This window comes from Arctopsyche grandis, chromosome 2, assembly GCF_051622035.1.
Source record: "Arctopsyche grandis isolate Sample6627 chromosome 2, ASM5162203v2, whole genome shotgun sequence".
Classification (NCBI taxonomy): Eukaryota; Metazoa; Arthropoda; class Insecta; order Trichoptera; family Hydropsychidae; genus Arctopsyche; species Arctopsyche grandis.
This window is the reverse complement of record NC_135356.1, coordinates 22,581,521-22,602,828: the sequence shown is the minus strand read 5'-3', so window position 1 is coordinate 22,602,828 and position 21,308 is coordinate 22,581,521. Positions and strand designations below refer to the sequence as shown.

At 29.6% G+C, this 21,308-nt stretch overlaps 1 protein-coding gene across 4 annotated transcripts in view; it reads right to left on the bottom strand.

Moving 5' to 3' along the window:
- Positions 1-9,434: 9,434 nt before the first annotated feature.
- Positions 9,435-21,308, bottom strand: part of Rdl (Resistant to dieldrin) — a 112,366-nt gene continuing 100,492 nt past the window's right edge. For 2 of the 4 annotated variants that reach the window (XM_077446363.1, XM_077446364.1), the window contains exons 7-10: positions 19,070-19,354; positions 17,723-17,895; positions 16,269-16,403; positions 9,435-10,105 (exon numbers count right to left, since the gene is read on the bottom strand). In XM_077446363.1, coding sequence (XP_077302489.1) covers positions 9,941-10,105; positions 16,269-16,403; positions 17,723-17,895; positions 19,070-19,354 — 758 coding nt within the window. In that variant the 3' untranslated portion in view covers positions 9,435-9,940. Of the gene's footprint in view, positions 10,106-16,268; positions 16,407-17,722; positions 17,896-19,069; positions 19,355-21,308 lie in introns of all 4 variants that reach the window. The other 2 variants (XM_077446362.1, XM_077446361.1) reach the window with 1 other exon arrangement.

Sequence of the window (21,308 nt, the reverse complement as noted above, 5' to 3'; positions counted from 1 at the left end):
TTTGCTTTTTGTGTTTGTTCATTTTTGCATCAGGTAAAATAATATTGTTTTTGCAATTTGTGATTCAATGATGTATAATCTTTGTGGTTTTTTTTTTACATTTAATAAATTGTTAATGACTTTACATTTTATATATATGTATATATATGTATATATATGTATATATATATATATATATATATATATATATATATATATATATATATATATATACATATATATATATATATATATATATATATATATATATATATATATATATATATATATATACATACATATATCTGAATATATCTATGTGCATCTACATTTTGAAACACTAAATAATGTGTAGTTATGGGATCACATTACACGAATAGTAAATATTACAAGTGAGTATAACGAATTATGAAATCTGACTGTGCTTTTTTAGTGTACTTACTGTGTTGTGGACGATGATTTTACAATATATGTATTTTTTTTAAACACAAATAAATATGTATATGCATATGTGTATATATATATATATATATATATATATATATATATATATATATATATATATATATACATATACACGTATATTTTTTTAACAGTCAATGTGCCCTTTTACAAATCCATTATGTATTTAAAAGAGTCAAAGCGTGATTATGTTAACTCCCAAAACGCCGTTTTTGTTTTTGAACGTGTTTTTGTTTTACATACATGTAAGACATAATTTGGAGTATTACAAAATATTTCCAAGATCCTGTTATCTATTTTTAACATATTGAATTCTTAGTTACATATTGATTTACATAAATTTGATAAAAAAAATAATTAAAATACGATCGTTTGGGAGTCGCTTTGTGGCCGAAGCTTGTACAAGAGGGCTAATTTGCCATATGTATATATATATATATATATATATATATATATATATATATATATATATATATATATATATATATATATATATATATTTTTAATATATTTTTGACTGTACAAAAAGATTTTAAATATAAGCTATATATTTTTAGATAATATTGTCGCCTTTATAACAATAATATAATAATAATAATAATACAATGGTGATACAATCCGATGAAAAAAACAAAAAAGAAATAAACGTTGTAAAATGAATATATGATCCAAAAGGGGTTGTTTTTCATCATTAGATTTTATTATTTTTTTGAATGTATTTTATAATATAAATAAAAATGAAGGTGATCGAAGCGAGAAGAGAAAACATTTCGGTGTTCGACGTATGTATATATAATATAATATTATGTAGGTGTACGAAAAAACGAAGGGAATTTAAATTTACTTTTTTTCTTTAAAACTATTTAAAATTTTCTGACCACCTTTCTTTTTGATTAATATTTAAAGTGTGCTTTTTTATTTATTTATTCATTTTTTTACATAAAAGTAATTAGTATTGCTCTATGGTTCCTTACATTTATTTTTAATAAACTGTTAGTTTTTTTTTAAATTTTTAAAGTTTATTATTCATTTATAATTTTTTAGTAACTGTCATTTCGGTCTCTCTTTTCAATTATATACTTTTATACATATTTTATATATATTTTCAATTAATTGTATATATTAAATACAAGGTTAGCTATCACCGAACATTGCGAAAACTTTGATTTTTTTTGAGTATGTGAGTTTCGCATCGGTTAGTCTTTTAATTTTTAAATGTATACAAATATTTATATATACATATACAGACACACACACATATATATATATATATATATATATATATATATATATATATATATATATATATATATATATATGTATATATACATATGTATATATTTTTTAAGAAGACAGGGGTGTTCAATAGGACGCACCCCTATAGTCGAGGGTGTATGAGCGAAAATGACCTTACAGTTGAGCAAAACTAGCTGCGCAGACAGCATTTACTTTAACAGAGTAAAGATAGCTTCTTTTATCGTTTTTTCTTCTGCGATAAGATTTATTTAAGTATTTTTTTTATACTTTTTTTTTAGAAAAATTTCATATATATATATATATATATTTATATATATATATATATATATATATTATAATGTATACCTATACGCTAAGGTAGTATATGTATATATATATATATATACTATTTTTATTTAAGTCCGTTTTGTGGCATGTCGAGGTTCTTTCAGACCTTCCGCCGATGCCTGGTGGTTCTTTCCCGGGTCTGCGGACGAGGGTCTTCCACCACCTCAATCGTCCCGAATTTTTAATGATTTTTTGTTGCTATATAGTTTTTTGTGTCTGTACACTTAAACATTATTTCCTTGGATAATGTAGTTAACAATATAGAGGATAGTTAATACACTTGTCATGTTTTCTACGTACGCCTAACTATATAATACTTCACTTATCGATAAGAGTCCTATGAGTTTTTTTAATCTCCTTAAGTATGCATATATATATATATATATATATATATATATATATATATATATATATATATATATATATATATATATATATATACATATGTATATATATGTATATATATATTTATATTTATATATATATTTATATTTATATGTATTTATTTATATCAAGTAATCAGTTTAGAATTTCGTGTTTGTCGTTGGGCTCGGGATAGGTCGGATGTGGGGTTGGTTTTTGACCCCACGTGACCTTTCCCGGCCGCGACTCGTATCCTACCTATATACTTTTTTTTGGATTTTAAGTATTTTTAATTATATGACAATGAACGCGAATTCATTTTATGCAAATCAAAGTGCAAGATGTGATGTAGCGCCGGTTTTGCACGCGTTTTGCGCTTCGACCGGCGAAACAATACGGGAACAAGCGGGAAAAAACATACATACGTATTTATAATGATACAATAATAATAATAATAATAATAATAATAATAATAATAATAATAACAATAATAATAATAATAATAATGATAATTATAATAATAATAAATAAATACCGACATCGATCGGTTTTTTTTTGCATTTACGAGTCGAACGTCGATCTATTATTACACAATACAAACAATATATACGCACGTTTTATATGTATGTATATAATATATAAAAGGAATTGAAATATGAGTGTTATTTTTTCATCTTTAAGTATAAAATGACTATCGAAAGTAACAAATGAAGTGCTCGAGAGTCAATTCAGTGAAGGCCGCTTTATGGACTTTGTGGTCCACGTATCTTAAATGCCAGTCTTAATAAACAATTGGCTACGGAAAGGTTTTTTTCATTTTTTTTAATTATTTATTTAAATACATTTCATTATATTATATTTAAATTTATTTAATTTTTTTAAATATAATTCTTTTCTTTTTGCAAATGAATGAATTCGGTCAACGCCATCTTCCGCAATATTTTCAACTATGTATATAGTTTTAATTTAAATTCATTTAGTGGATATTCTAGTTTAGATACAGAAATGGATATCATAGAAATGTGGTGCAATTATTATATATTTATATGTATATATATATGTATATAATTTTTTAAACATATACATATATATATATTTATATATATAAATTTTTTTCACTAATATTTCTATTCGTGAAGATATACACCAGTTATATTGGTACAAAGAGCTATATATTCCGTTACACATGTGACGATTATTTAAGGCCAGTGCTTTTCAATCGTTTTTGTTGTTTGGATCGCGGCACGTTTGCAAAAAAAAAATTGAAAACAGTATCTATTTTGTAAAAAAAAGTGATTCAAATATGTATGTTATGTTGACCAAATTAAATTTTGACTGATTTTATTTTTCATTCATTATATATTATACAATTCAGACTATGCATGTTTATGAAATATTCGTCTGAATTTGGAAGTATATGATTTGGAAAACGATTTAGGAATATTGTTTCTTTCTTTTCAATGTGTTTTCATATATTCAAATCACTTTTACATATGATGAAATTTAACTATGATTGATTTTATTTATGTTTGTTTTTTAGCAAGAACGTATATATATATATATATATATATATATATATATATATATATATATATATATATATATATATATATATATATATATATATATATATATATATATATATATATATATATATATATATATATATATATATTGGGTTGTTGGAGCCCTCCCTTATGAAAGATTTGAAATTTGCACATGTACATGCCGCGAATTTTACGCACCCGGTCGAAAAGCACTGATTCGAGGGGTGCGAACGGACGTGCCGAGTTTCGTTCGACATCCTCTAACGGGGTATCACAAATCACTCCGTCCGTTCAAACCCGCCACGTGTGTAACTCTATGACGTTACAAATATCAAACATTAGAGTTGGTGTACAAATATGGGACAATGGGGTGCGGGTGAGATGTGAGGAGTGTGTGTATGAGTGTGTGTGTGTTTTTTTTAGTGATTTAGTGTATTTGCGGGGGGGGGGGGTTTCTGAGAGTTTCGGGAGGATTGGCACGGGAGGCCGAGCGCCTCTCCCCCTAGTCCCCCCTAGAATACCCCTTCACGGTCTGTTCCGAATGATTGTATATGTATATAATAATAAATATTTACAAAAAAAACTTTTTTTTGAGATCTAAGCTAATTTTTTAAAAAAATAATGGGTATAGGTGCATCGTACGGTTGATACACTGCGCAGCAGAACTGCGAGCGCAGCGGATAAGTCCAGTAACTAATTAATATAGTATAAAATTTCATTCATTACAATATTTTTAAAGAGTATTTACATTTTTTCGAGGATTTCTTTTTCATTTTTAAAATCTATCAATGTATAGGTGTATATATACACCTACATATATATGCTATATATAGGTGTATGTGTGTGTGTGTGTGTTTTGTGTAATTTTTGGTTTTGTATTAAAGCGGCGTCCGTCTGACGGTCGCAACGCGGCGAACGTGCGCATGCGCAACGCTTTAAAATAATAATATAATAATATATAATGGCAATTCGTAAAAACGCGACCTTTCACATATTTGCAATACATACCGATTTATCACATAGGCAAGAGTGTATGCAATAATTTTTTTGAATATTAAAACACTCGTATTCTTTACATACGGAAGAGAGAACGTAAAAACGGGAACGGCGGTGTATATAAAATAAAATAAAGAAATAAATATAATATGTATAAAAAAATGTTCGCGCTACTTTGACGCCCTTCTGTATAAATATAATTTATTTTAAATGCCGACGTGCGATCAATCTCATATTTTCAAATGATTTGTATACTATGTAAATGCATTTTACACACACTGCTACACACTAAGATTGAGCTTTTACACAATTAAAATTACAATAATATTTATGCGATTGTAAACGCTATTTTAATTTTTAGAATTTTTCTATTAATAATAATGTTAAATAAATTAGAAAGAAAACAACTGAAATAAATATTCAATAATTTTTGAATATTTTGCAATTAAATTTGATTAAATATATTTAGCTAAATTAATCAGTGCGTATAAAAGTATACCATGTGTGAACCGTGCTTAACGTTTACTGATTCGTTCGCACAGATTGATCTGTCGGCGTGGGTCGCCTCAATAATTACACACCAAATATAATATAAATATAGTTTTATGTACAAAGTTTTTTTAGTTAATTAACACAAAATATATATGTCATAATAATAATAATAATAACGTAACACATTTAAAAAAATTTTTTAGTGTAATAATAATAATAATAGTAATAAATTCATAATCAGAGGCTCTTCGCTCTTATACAAAAATATACAATGGGAAAGTTTTTTTAATAATAATAAAAAACCGTTCGCGTATGTGCGCGTCTGAATAATAAGCGTGCAGACCTAGACGCAGTAGTGGGCTAAGACCACGTTTACAGCTGTTGTTGTGAATTTGAGGCAAAGTCGAATGTTTTTTTTTTGGTATTTTGTGCGACGATCATACGAACCACGCATCGCAGTGGGTTGACGTTGTTTTCGTCGTGTCATTTATTCGATCTTGTTGGGTCGTTTCGTTCCACTGTTGCGTTCAGTTGTCAAGCGCACGCACATACGCGTCACATGAGATGTATTTTCCGTATCGAAAGTCACCCTTTTTGTGTTTTTTTTTATGTATTATTTTTTGCGGTCTGTTTTTTTCGCAGTCTATTCTTTTTTGGTACATACACAACCTCGGTTTGGGGTGCCTGGCCGGGGTGGCAGACGAGGATACTCCTGCCGGTCCGAGGTTCGAGACTTGGCGGCTGCACGGGCGGACCAGGTCAGCCCGCGCAGTCCTTCCAATGCTCATGTTTAACCGATTTTTGTTAAAATCCTATTTCACAAAATTTAATCATCAAGAGAGATAGGGTTTTGGGTTTGACACGTATCTACCACAGATAAGGACATTAATGCCATGCTAAATCATGAACGTATCACCGGCTGGTGGTAGGGTTCAGGGTTCAAGGGTGGGTTGAGGGGGTTGGGGTTGAGGGTTTGGTCGGCGTTTTGGAGGTTGGGTTTGTGGGTTGTTGCCCATGCATTATTATTGTAACATGTATGAACACTAAATGGTAAAAAACACACAAAGTAAAAATGGTAAATAGGGGAAAAAGGGCACCTGCCAGATCGCGCCACCGAGGCAAGGGTAGCTGAGCGTGTTCGCGAATGATAATATTATTTACGAATATATAATAATATATATATTCGCATTTTTTTGTGTGCAAAAATGAAGCTTGCTGAAATAACAATTCAAAGAGATATCGTCTCATCCACTCAATGAGCGGATCAATTCCAATTTAATACCATACATTGATTTAAATGATTATGTTACCATCAAAATATATCAACGGCTTATTAATATTTGAATTACGTAAAATTATGCAAAATCAATTTTTTTTCGGTGATTTCAGTTTAAATATAGTGATACAAATATAAAATATGATATTACGTGTTGAATTGAAAGAATTTAATTTTTAAATAGTTAAAAATATTAAAAATTCGTTTGACTATACGGTTAACCCTCGCGACACTTGGCAAAAGACTGCAGATTGTTAAATAGTAATTAAATTAATTAAAATATTAAACGAATAATTAGACGATATCTTAAATTTCGCCGAGCTCAGCTAGACTCGCATCAGTCGAATTCTGCTATTTTTTCAATATGAAATAAGCTTTGTATTGTAAAATCAAACGACTAATGAACAACAAAAAATAATATGTTAAAAACTACAAACTACAGATGTAAAAAATCACAGTTTTCATTACAATGATGCTAAAAAATTTGTTGTGAAACAATGATCATAAGTAAATATATACACATAAAAAACAATAATGAAGTAATAACAAAACAGCACTAAGCAAGAAGTCATATTTGTGCGATTGTTGTTTATTTGATTTTTATAATAGTAATAAAAATGGAATTTCAATACTTTGAAAAGGTATAAATTACATTACGTACAATTTCATAGATGACTTCTCGATAGTGATTTTGATCAATTAAAAGTATAACGTAAAATTATAATATGACACCAGCTGGTCAAATTATAATAAAGAATACAAAGATGGATCAACAAATATTCGTAAACAAATAATAAGAAAAATCAATGTAGTTTTATTCAACTAACAAACATTCAATTATAATTGAAGATTCTACATTTTTTAGACTAGGCAATTTAGGCAACAATGACAGTACTACAATTTAGCCTAAACTAATATGTATGTATAAAATATATTGTATGTAGATAACTTAGCAAAGAAACACAGCCCTTAATAAAGTTGTAAAATAATAATAAAAATAATCATCAATCAAATATCACAAGACTTACAGTTACAATATGATTAATAATAATAAAAATATTAAGTCTAGCCACTGCTGATTATCAACGTTTCAGTACAATTAAACCTTTTTTTTTTTTTTCATGCAAATAAAATAATAATGTATATAAAAAGAGAAAATAAAACACGGACATTGGCTGAATTTACTGAAATGTCAATATTCAACAGTTCGATAAAGAAAATACAATGAAAAAACTGAAAAGAATCTCTATTAATGCCAAATATTACTCGAAAAAAAAAGCTCTGGAGTACACAATACATTCACATTCGTCATATATATATATATATATTTATTTTTTTATACTCGTATAAATTTTAACAGTCAAATTTAAAAATAGTATTTATAGTTAAGAATTAAGATGTAATCGATCGAAATGTATGCACGTGCTCGTATGCAAAATGTATTTTATTTTGATTTATACACCAATACACATTACATACATTTTTTTTTAATTGACAAGGTATATAACACTTTTTTAATAATTTTTTTCGTCACATCTTCACTAGACTACCACAGCCTCCGATTTTGACTATTCACCCCCTTTTATATCTCAAAGGTTTTTTTAGTCAAATAAAAAGATTTATTCATTACTCTTAAAATTATCAATAGATTTCTATCGACGAGGAAATTAATTAAAAACTCGATAGTTTTAAATTTTAAAATTCTTAATACTCTACTTGATTCTTTTTTTCGTCTATCTAATCAGAAATTAACACGTATCGTTTTAAATTCGCTTGTCCTATTCCTATTTTGGATTTTTTTTAAATAATTTTGTGCACGACTCGCATCATATGTTCACACACACGTCGGTTTAAGTCCAATTTTGAATTTATACTCGCAGAAATTAAATGCAAAATTAATTTTTTACTTTAAGATAACAACTTTCCGATGATCCATCGAACGATGCTACGCACACAGTACAATTTTTCAACTAAGAATCTTCCAATCGATTAACCCAAAATAGTATGAAACTCAATACGTGTGCTGTCGAACTGATATTTTCAATTTGCTGCTTTAAATTATCCACAAGTCGGCAATTAATCAACGGTCTGAAGTATGCGTTCCAATTACTGCATTATATTGTTTTTTTTTTTTTTAATATATATGTATATCAGTCCACATGGAAATGTGAAACCGATTTGTTTGCTCTGGTCGCGTAGTCGGCAAATGAAATGTAAACAAACCGATCCGAGATTTATTTTTTTATGCGCGAATCAGACGATTCATTTATGTTTTCATTCATTTCATTTCAATGGAGAACTTTTCAATTAATTCAACTGAGTGCATATGCAGCTGTGATGATAGAGCGTTATAGTTTTAGTAAATTCACACTATTTCTATACGAAGAACAAGAACAGTACAAATTCGGCCTTTAAAATTGCTACACATCAAATGAAAGTCACGCTTTATACCTGGAACTCAATGTAAGAATTGCCTTTGTCAAAATTTGATAAATTCAAACTAAGCAAACTAAAATGATCATATTTTAATCAATCAATGTAAAACAAATGTAAGGTACAATAGAATAATGCGACACATTTTTCATCAAGTGACAATATGACATAGACACTGCTTACATTAAGGTTCAGGTATAATAATCTATGGTGAGTCACAGCCAGTTTATGCTAAATTTTGTAAAAAAGAAACTAAAGTATACAATGAAAAATATGTTTGAACTTTGGCCTTCGGCCCCCGTTAATGTTATGGTTTTAATTTTTTGTATTTCTATTTGGAAAATTAAATTGTATTTTGAGTCTTTAGTGGATTGGTTTTTTTTTTTGAATTTTTGAATTAATAATCAAATTTTTTGTTTGAATTTTGATCGATATGTTTACATGTCGCTTGCACCCTACGCGATTGCGTAGCACCGTTGGTGTTTTTTTGCTTTTTTTTACAATTTCACTCTCCAACGCAACCGTTCGACGATATTGTGTACCCCAAAGTGTGCAAGCTTTGTACGGTCATGCTCGGCGGCAAAATTCAACCACACACAAAGTCACTAAGAAACCATATAGACAATGGAGCGATGTATGGGTGGGGCTTTGGTTTTTTTTGGTTTTTTTTTTTTTGAGGGATTTTGGGAGGGGTTTTTGGGGGATGACTAGGGAGGTTTTGGGGGTTGGGGGTGGTAATATTTTTTGGTCGGGTAGCACGTGAGCATCAGAAGCGGCGGCCGCGGGGGAGGCGGCGGCGCCGGCGCCTCTACTTGTCTTCTTCCAGGAGCACCAGGTCGTCAGCCACCACGTCCGACACGTGCAGGTAGATGATCCAGTACATCAGGTTGAAGCAGACGAAGCACACGGGGAACACGATGCGCGAGTACTTGTCGATGTCGGACGGCGTGATGCCGAGCAGCTTGTTGATGTCCTGTGAAGGCCAAAAACGAGCATGATCAGTCGTCGACGAGTACACTGCGGTGACGTGTAACCCTTTCCACGCGGCGTGTTTCGCTTTTTTTTTTTTCATTTTTTTTTCTTTTAGGCACGGTACATACCACACAGCGGCTGGTCGGAAGTCGAAACATATCCCCGAATACGAAACGATTTTTTTTTTGTATATTTTTCGGCAAGACTTCGTTGGTTTTGTTGCCGTAACGTGTTTTGTAGAACACACAGAGCCGGCCGGCAACGCGCAGCATAAGTATATTTAACTCGACTTAATTACTTTATAATATAAATATAAAAAAATCATATAATATATAAATATATTACAGGGAGTGATTCGTATAAAACCGTTGAAGTTTCGAAATCAGATAATGCGTGTGCCATGCTCGTGAGCGTCGACTGGCGCTTGAATGTCTTTTGTATGAGATAACTTCCCACGACTGCGTTTTGTTGGGATGTTATGTAAAAAAAGGCGCTCAAGTACTTGTCGGCGCACGGCGCATATTTTTCAAAATGTCGAATCTTGTTCTAAAAAGTAAATTGAAATAAAATATAGAATGAGGCTGGAAGTCTGATCTGAAAAAACACAGTGAAAACTCAAAGTAGTAGCTTAGTGGACGGCCAAATGTGCGTTGTTTTTAATTTAATTTAATTTTCGATGCAGATGTGGGTGGTGGGGTGTTGTGCTTTTGCCGTAGAAGTGTTTTCTCCCGTGGGATTCTGCGCAGTGGTAATGGCGCGTTCACTTCCATGCTTGCAAACAAAAACGTTTCTGCAACAAAAGCAACACGCCTCATGGCACTGATCGTCAAAGAAAACAAAACTAAACTAAACGATGTTTTCCTTTCGAGTGAAACTGTGAAAGTTTTCAACGTGTTTTTATGGAAATCGTCAGGTTTTCCCGCCGCATCCTATACAACATAAGATGAAATGTTTAGACAATCACGACATGTCAAATTTAGAATTAGGTTGTGTTTTATAAATTGGAATATCTTACTTTGGGATGTTGGCTGTTGAGATTATGACCCAAATTCTGTAAAAAATTGATCGGTCTACGTAATTAATTGATTGAATGCTATGGAAATTGTATACAGATAGTCGCAGCCATAATATACATATTATATATTTTTGGCCATACTTTTATGCGAATTTTTTTGTTCAAAATCATTTTTTTATAATGTATGTCTAAAAAAATTGATTTTCAACAAAAAAATTTTCGATAAACGTACAGCTTTTTTTTTAATCTAATATAAGTTTTAGTTTTGAGGTGTAATTAAATTTAAAAATGAGGAAAGCTTCAAATTGCACGCGATCAAAAAAATGTTATATGTAAGGAGGCGCTGCCAAAATTTAATGATTTATTCGGAATTTCGTATATACATATATATACATATGTATATATATATATATATTTTTATATCTGAATTCGGAATTTCGACGTTGTCATTTGAATCATCCCCTGTATATATAGAAATATAAACATATATACATACATACAATATAATGTACGTATGTATATATGTAGATAATGTAATAATAATAATTATATTGCGTTGCGTAGAAAGCAATTCAATAATAAAATATAAATATTTTTATAAATATATATATATATAGTTAGTTAGTAAAAATAAATAATAAAATAATAATAATCATGTGAATAATTGGCTCTAATCGAGTCGTCGATTAAAACCAATTATTTTCCCTCAAAATTAAAAGCCTTAAATAGAGGCTCGTGCAATGAGGGGGAGGGGGTCTGAGGAAATCGAGGGGTTGGGTGAAAATTAAGGCTTTGGGGCCTAGAGCCATCACACGAGCGACTTCGCGATTGAAAATTGTACGTTAATAAAGAAAAGCGTCAATAGAAGGCGTTGAGTATACATACGGATGTTTGTAAAGTAACGCAACTGCTTTTAATTAAAAAAAAAACAACGCGAATTTACATATTTTCATTGCTTTGAGCAGTTGGTTGCGTTGTTTTACTAACACTTGCGGATATTCTATGTACATTCAATAGATATATGCATTGAATCTACATAGACTTTGTGTAAGAATTCGACGCTTCCGATCGGACGCCCGAACGAGCGCAGTCGCTCGTGTGAAAACAAACGACTCGCACAATCTTCATGCATATTAAAAAAAAACTAAAAAAGACAAGAAAAAAAAAACAAATAAAAAAATAAATGAAAATGAAAAAAATTGATGCAATGTATGAAAGTTTTCAAGAAAGCGGTCGTATCGTGTGACGGCAGCCTAATAATTTACAATAAAAAAAGGATTAATAAAAAAAAAACCAAAAAAAAAAATGAAACGTTTTCGCTCCGACGGGCTCTCGACCCCGATTACTCTTTTTCAAGGTGTCTTTATCATTTTTAACTTTTTTTTTCTCGCGCTGTCGCCGTGAAAGTTGCGACTTTGCATAGGTCCTGATTTGATACAGCGTGTAGAGTCGAAGATCTCGGTGATTGTCCTGTTGGTTGGATTTCTTCTCATCGGGTCGTGATGGTGTGATGGCCCTCCCCCTCCCAAGGATTCGACTCTTCACGAAAGAATGCATGTATACAAAGTCGCAACGTTCGAAGACGACAACGGTCGGATCTGAACCCGCGACATCTGTCGACATCAGACGACACGACTCTAACCGCTCTAAGGCCACAAGCACTACAATTACATAATAATAGCTAATTAATAATGTTTATTAATGTGTTAAAAATATATTTATATATATATATATTTAAACTAATGTGCGTGTACCTTTAATTTGTATTTGGCCCCGCTTGAAAATTTGAGTTGAGCAGCCCTGATGTGTCTGTTTTGTATATTATATATATATAAAACTACTTTTTTTTTATAACAACAATAATAATAATAATATATATCATTATGTAATCATTCACTAGCAAAATAAACTAATGTGCGTGTACCTTAAATTGTATCTGGCCTATACGTTACCGATGTATCTGTTAAATAATATACAAATACTACTATTTTATGTAGTTTTTTTTTGGTTAATTTTTTTTTTTTGATTTTTTTTGTATAAAATCATTTATTGGATTTTTTTTTATTTTTAAATTTAAGTTTATTGAAATAAAATCCAATTCGGCCCTGTTGCGGCAACCAAACCAACGGAATCTAGTCATCAGCAGTTGGTTGACACTCAGTGATTGATAGTTTTCATCACAAATTGATGAAATCCATGTGGCATCATACCAGGGGACTTAGATTCGTATATATTTATTATATATATAATATGTCAACGTTACTTACGCACCACTGCTACACGGTTGCACATGTTCGTTTTCAATGATTTTTTCTTTATTATTATTATTATTTTTTTGAACGAAAAAGTTTTTCGTCGCAAATTTTTGCCTCTTTTTTCTTGTAATTTTATTTTTAGTTTTATTTTTAGTTTTTTTTATTGCATATTACAAATGCGCAATTTTTTTTTGTTGGGCGTGGCTAATCAATCGATTGATGTACACATTTAAAAATAATTCATAGATTATGTGTATGATCAGTATATATATAGATAAAAAATTAAATGTGTTTCAATAATAATAATAAGAATAGATTATGTTTTTTTTTTGGTAAATATACAATGATTATAAAGCTATTCAAAAATAAAAATAAAAACCATAATTCCACGTGGAAAGGGTTGAAATTTCAGAGTGACTTGTATATATTTTTTATTTTATTTCATTTCAAGGATAATGATTTGGTTCACCGTAAATTGGTTCTTTTTAAAAACAAGGATTGGATATTGGTTTTGGTTTTTCTTTTTTATTTTTGGAAACAGTGTCTCGTGTTTCCAATTTTGCCACAACAACTAAATTTGCAAAATAAAATTGATTCAAAATTAACATTATAATTTTCATTGAATAGTATTACAGATAGTAGAAGTAGGGCACTTGCTGAAGTTAGCAAATCAATGATAATATCCCAAATAAATAAATAAACAATGAGACATTCACGAAATTGAATTAAAAAAAAATTGTTTGGTCGAATATTTACCTATGGAGTCTGAATGAAATTGAATTTGATTAAAAATGATAACAGAAAAAAAGTAAAACAAAACAAAAAAAGGAACAAAAAAAACAATCTATTTAAAACTAAATTGTTTACCTGTAATTGAATGGGCAGTATCAGTTTTAAGTTGACAAATATATATATATTTTTGATTTTTTTGTATTACGAATTATTAATAAAATGAGTTGTTAAATTTTATAATAACTTGATTTTGAACATTGAACATCGCGCTATTTTTTTAACGGTTAATTATGCTGACATAAATGCATATGCAAAAATATTAATAAATCGTTTCTATAGAACAAATAAGTTTATATTGAAAACAAATCTTTTTTTTTTTGTTTAAAATATATAAACAAATATTACAATTTTGTATATATATATATATATATATATATATATATATAATATATATTTTATATACATATATATACTGTGAGGCTTTTTTTTAAATTTAAATTGCAATTAACTTGGCATGTTTAAATCTGATCACAAATTGCAATAATATATTTTCTACTTTTTTTTGTCAATATACAATAAATGCTTATCTACAATTTAGCAACAATTAATTATATATATATGATGCCAATGATATAAAATTTACTGTTCATATATATAAGTATATATATATATATATATATAAATAATGTTATATAAATCTATAATATAATATATAAATTTGAATTTATCTGTATTTAGCATTGTTTAACTGTATATATAAATTTTGTATTTGTTGAATAAGTAGCAAATAAATATTTTTTGTGTTTTAAAATATAATTGAAAAATATTACCTGTTCCGTTCTTCCTTACTTACCGTTTTATATACATTTCTGAACTGAAACAGGCTAATGTTGAATTTTATTTTTTTTGGGTTTAAAAGTCATAAAAAATAAAATTTGAATAATTAATACAAAACTATAATGTTCGCATATTGTTAAAGATACAAATATATGTTTATATTTGACCTTTTGATTGTTGTATTAAAATAATGATAAAAATAAAAATAATCAAAATTAAAAAAAAAACACCACACAGTTGAGATAGCATTCCTGAAATTGTAATGAATCGTTTACAACGGCGCACATTGAGAATAAATCACAGTTGCAAGTAACACTAACGCACACATTATATGTATATTTACAATTTAATAATTCTCGACGTTATCGAGCATAATGTTTTAGATCGATGTAAACGCTTCACAATCATACAGTCGCTAAAAAAAATCGGCCATATTCATTCGTTATATATGAATGGTTTTCTTTTCGTTCGGGAAAATATTTAAAATCAAATCTAATTTGTACCTAAACTCAAAAATAATAACAAAATACTTTGTACAATAAATGATAAATAAAAACGCTCGCTGTAAGTAACAAAGAAACAAAACGCAGCATTAGTAAATCAAAAAAAAAAAGTTCGCACTGGCAAGGAAAAAAATCGCAATTGCCAAAAAATTCGCATCAATTAATATTTTGACCGAACCTAAAACTGAATTGCCCATTCTTTCAAATTGATATGTAATATAATATATGTATAGATTACAAACAGGTAAATCAAAAATGATATTTTAAATTTGCGTTTTTTTTTACATAAAATTCAGTAAACGTTTTTTGTAAATTTTCTCTGGTTTTGGTAAAAAGTTTGGGATTATTTGTTTATGTGAATTTTAATTTTCCATATCCAATCGTTCACAATACACTAACGTTTGCATCCTAATCGACATGCGGCCGAAGCTTGATTCGCCGCCAAAAAAATAAATAAAAAAAGGCCAAATATAATGTAATATTCTTTCCACGGAAATTTATTTCATGTAAATATATTAGCTATTGGCATTTTAATCATTGAAAATTTTACAAAAAAATATAGAAGTTGAGAAAAAAAGGTTTTTTTTTTTTTTTTTTTTTTTTGTTAATAAATTAACAGAGCAGAGAATTATATGGATATTATATTGTTATTATAATATCTATATATGCAATGGTGAGGCTACGAAGTAAGTTTGATGATAATAAAATTAGTGTATGTATGAATCGTGGAAGTTGTGGTACGGAATCGATTGTTTGCATGGGGTTTGGGTTTTGGGGTTGGGGTTTCAGGGTTTTTTGGGATGTGGGTTTCGGGGGGTATACCTTTCCGGGGTGGATGAGGTGGGCGGGCGGGGCGGGCGGAGCCTCCTCCTCGGCGCCTCCGCGCCCCCCATTTATGGTATTCTCCAGGGTGCCCCCTTTGGAATGCGCCTTGGGATCATGAACTTTGAACCGCACCTCCTGGAACAAGCGTTCCACTAACAAGTATCTGCGTATCCCGTCGACAACGTCGACCGGATGCGCGATTAGCGGTGCGAAGGCCTATTTATACACGTCCGGAGCCCCCCCGTCCGTACCCACAGTGCAAAAGTTAATGTTGAATCATAATTAAATAAATCATCAACTGTGGGAGGCCTGATACGGTTGTGTATAAATAGCACTCATTTATAAACAAGTGTCTAATAAAATAATATATGTAGTACTAAGCTATGATTTGATTATCTCGGGTGCTTCCAAAAATAACAGATTACCGTTTCGTAGTTATAATAATAGCAGCGCTGCTCAATCTTTCGAATAATCTTCAAAGCGTTCGGAAAATTCAAATTAACGAAGCAGACGTTCGCTCGATGGAATTTAATATTGCCAATCCCACCGGTGATTCTTAAAGAATTTTAATATACTGACGGTTCTCAAAGTTTATTTTAACTGGAAAAATATGATTTTTCATTTTGGCATTCCAGCGATGTTCATGTTTTTAAATTAAATTAAATTAATATGGTATTGAAAGGGGATATGATATTGACTTATTTGAAGATTTATAAACAAAAAAAATGATATTTTCAATGAAATTATATATAGACAGGGCTACGAAGAAATTTAATACATAAATGTCAATTTTTAATATTTGAAAATTCCTCAGCAGTTGTATAAAGATATTTTGCTTTGTTTGATATATTTTAATACAATAATTAAAAAATTAGCAAGCAATCTTAGTTAGATTGCTCTTAAGTGTTCATAGAAAAGGCCAATATCAAATAGCAATAACCAAATTGGCGACTTCTATTATATAAATGTTTTTAAACATTTTATATAAATTAATATATTACTCTAGATTTGATAATTTTACGATTTTTATTGAGCTTTCACAAGAAAAGTACGATAATTTCTTCTACTTCTGATAATAACAACTGAATAATGGTTAGTTTAAGCTCAGTGACTTTCAATAATATTGGACAAGCTTAAAAATGTTTTTTATATATTTTCGAATCAATTTTATCATTGATATAAAATTATTATTTTTTGTAAAATTTAATTTACAATTTAAATCTACAGTTTACAATTTAGAACCACTACAATTGGTATAATTTCTCATGTAGTCTAATATATCAAAGATTTTAAACTGATTTGGCTGAATTTCATACAAAAATTGCTTCGTAAATTTTTGTTTATTTTATTTTTCGTTTAATTTTCACTAGTCTTAGCTGCGCTGTGTGATTCAGTTATTATTAAATTAAAAATAAATAATGTGATTGGTTAGAATTTCATTATATACTTACAGATGCCCTACCCGGTGGTCCTTGTCGACTCATGGTGCCTCCTTTGGGTCCATGATCTCCAGGTGGGGGACCTTCGGCTTGCATCTTCTTCTCTGCGGCTATCTTCTGTATGGCCAAAAATCTCTGCTTCCTCATCTGAATTCTCTTGGCCATGTAGCCGACGGTGGCGTATTCTGCAAAAACCACACGGACATTCTCGATACGATCGAAAAGAAACGACAGAAATCGAAAAATCGGAAAAGAAAAATCTCACAAAGCAAATTTTCCGAACTTTCTCACTAAACGTACGTATACGAGTTCATTGTCAAATTTAAAACATCTCATGGACCTGTGTGAGTTGAAGGGAATCTTATACTATGTTTAATTCTTCTGTATGGATATATTTAATTCTTAGGCGTCGGTCAAAATATCAAAATCACCGTCGTGTGTCATATATTATATAAATAATTTTATAAACATTTGAAACAAAATGGCGGCGAGGATCAAAACAGAAGCGTTAATAAACAGCGATTAGTCAAATATTATGTTCACACATTGTGTCGCAAGCTAACAAATATATATAAATATATTTTCAGATAAAAAAATCATTAAAATACACAGCTCGATGTGTAAAAATTGCAGCGTGTACAATATGATATAGTAGTATATTATAAAAATAAATAATAATTAATGCGAAAACATTGGATCTAGGCGAATCATGAGACCCTGATCACAAGTCTATTTACACTTGTTTATTATTTTTTTTTTGTTTTTGGAAAAAAAATTTAACATGTATGTATTTATATATTATATTATCATATAAGTGCTTTCAAATTAACAAGCACTTTTCAGATATTTAAAGACAGACCGTTATATACACACTATGTGATGGTATCGTCCTTCTGAATCATAGGTCCATGAGTAGCCTTAGACCGACATTATTTATGTGTCGCGCTTTTGAACCTATCCTACAACTAAAAGGGTTAACTTAACCATTTCAATGCAGTTATATTATAAAATGAAATGTTTTGAACGATAAGATGAAAATTTCACAACGAGCGAATCAATTGAACAGTTACATATTTTTATTAAATATTTTAAATGTATTCTGTAAATGTACATAATCAATCATGTATTTTTTTTTAATGAATTTAAAACTGAAAGTATGTCAGTTGATATTTTAATATTTGAAAGGTGCTCTCTAATTGGTCAGCTTTGTTACGCCATTTTGGCATTGACCAATCGGAGACCAGGGTTCGGACTTGGATAAATTTGCAATTCCGCGCGCGAGTACAAGATGGTAAGTGCAGTGCAGTGCATGAAGCACTACGTTTGTGGATATTTTTTGGTTTTTTTGATTATTTTTACCCAGCAAACTGGCGAAGACCATGACGAAACATGTGCCCAAGTAGACGTCGATAGATTTGACGTAGGATATCTTGGGCAGAGCCGCGTTGGTCGAAGACATCAGCGTGGTCATCGTCAACACAGTGGTGACTCCGAGCGCGACTCTGGCTGGTGTCGCGTTCCTGTTCAACCAGAAGGACACCCAAGAGATGATGACGATCAGCCCTGATGGGATGTAGATCTGGATCAAGTAGTAGCCCATCGATCTGACGAACTGGATCTCGCACGCCAATCTCGAATAGTTTCCTGTGCGCGCGCAGAACAACAAAAACGCATATAAATTCGTTTCCCATAACACTCATATCTACATATACACTACGGATTTATAGAATATACTATGATTATTCGAAATTAATCTAAAATTATTCAAACAGTATTTATAATTAATATTTAAAAGAGTTTTTTACTAATATTTCTTAAAAAAATTATTTTGGTTGTAAAATTTATATATTTTCTCTAAATTGAATGCATTTAAAATGAACTTATTCATAAAATTTTAGCTTTCTTTAACAATATATTTATTTATGTAAATATCCTCTATGCCTATATACTTATTATATATTACTATAAGAAAAATCCATCACTTAAAAAATGTTAGTTTTTATGGGATTTTCATAGCCGATTTATTCATTAAATAAAACTGTATATTCGTAATATATGTATATGTATATAGGTACATACATATATACACTTTGTAAATTAAACATCTTTGGATGTTCTCTGTTTCACGCGAGTGATTCGACGCAATTGTGAAAATTGCGTGTGATCGCTCGTGCGATGATAACAGGTATTAAATTTATTATTATATAATACAATATATAATATGAAAAAGCAATATTTGGATAATAATCAAAAGCGTGATGTGTGTGAGTGAGACTTAACTTTTTTTAAGCGATGAACAAAAAACACATTTATAAAGAATCGGGACAAACAAGTGCAGACATGAAGTAAACACACAAGTGATATTAATATATTATATTATAATATAATATAATTATCGCATTTTGCACTCTTTTAAAGTTGCGATATGTTTGTTGGTTAATTATTGTTTAGAATTAGAATAAATCATTTTGTACACAACATTTAAATTATTTTATGCAGGTGTACTTTTAAAGCACATATTGGTAAAAGCTTTTGTGTGGGGATATGTGCTTTTGTGCATCGAGTTTTGGCGATTTTTTCAAAGCTCCGTATAATCAATTGCTAGGTTTTGGGATCTTTTTTGGTTAACTATATGTCAGTTCACACTTGTGGTGTTATTGTAAAATTCTGATCATTTTATATTGGATTTTTAAAGTTATATTTGATAATAAAAAATTAAATACGTACGTGGAATTCGATCGATCGTTGATTTTATCAATAAAGATACTTATATTGTATAAACGAGCCATAATATTGAAGGTTTATAAACCTTAAATTGTGCAAAATAATAATAAAACAAATAATAATAATAAAAAAAAACGGCGGGTGATCCTATCAAGTATAATATAATTATAGTCAATCGAAAGGATCGTTTGTTTAGTATATTTAATCGAAATAAATAAATGAGAATAAAAACAAAATAATATTGTATATGAATATGAAAATTTTTCAATAATTAATAATAATAATAGTAATAATAATAAAAACAGTAATTCAAATTTACCATTATCTATATAGGTTATAATATAATATCGAATGAACAATAATTGAAGTATCCGTTATTGTATTCGTTCATAAAAGGAAAGCTAATTTACATGCTCATCAATCAGAAAAATATTTCTGGATAATGCTTCGTATGATTATCGCATTTTCGGATTCAAGACTAATAAAAAAACAACCAAAATTAAAACTAAAATATAAAATGTGAAATATTCGATGAGAAGTACATAAGCAACTAAGTTGAATAGATGTTCAAGATTAGACATATTCCCGCCGATCAGAACTATGTACTATAAAGCTCGTTTTACAGCGCATCGCATCTGTCGTTTGAGTCCACATGATATGAGTTAAATACAAAAAATGTAAAGTAAAAACGACAAAAAAAAAAATACAAATCAAACTGTTAAAATTAAAGCTCGTCCAAATAAGAGAGTGGCAAACGTCATCATCGAAGCCACTTACGTGATCTGCTATACGATGTCGTATTCGTATTGAAAAAATGATTTCGAGAGTACTTCCGAAATGCACAATAAAAATAATTGTCTAAATTCAAATCTGC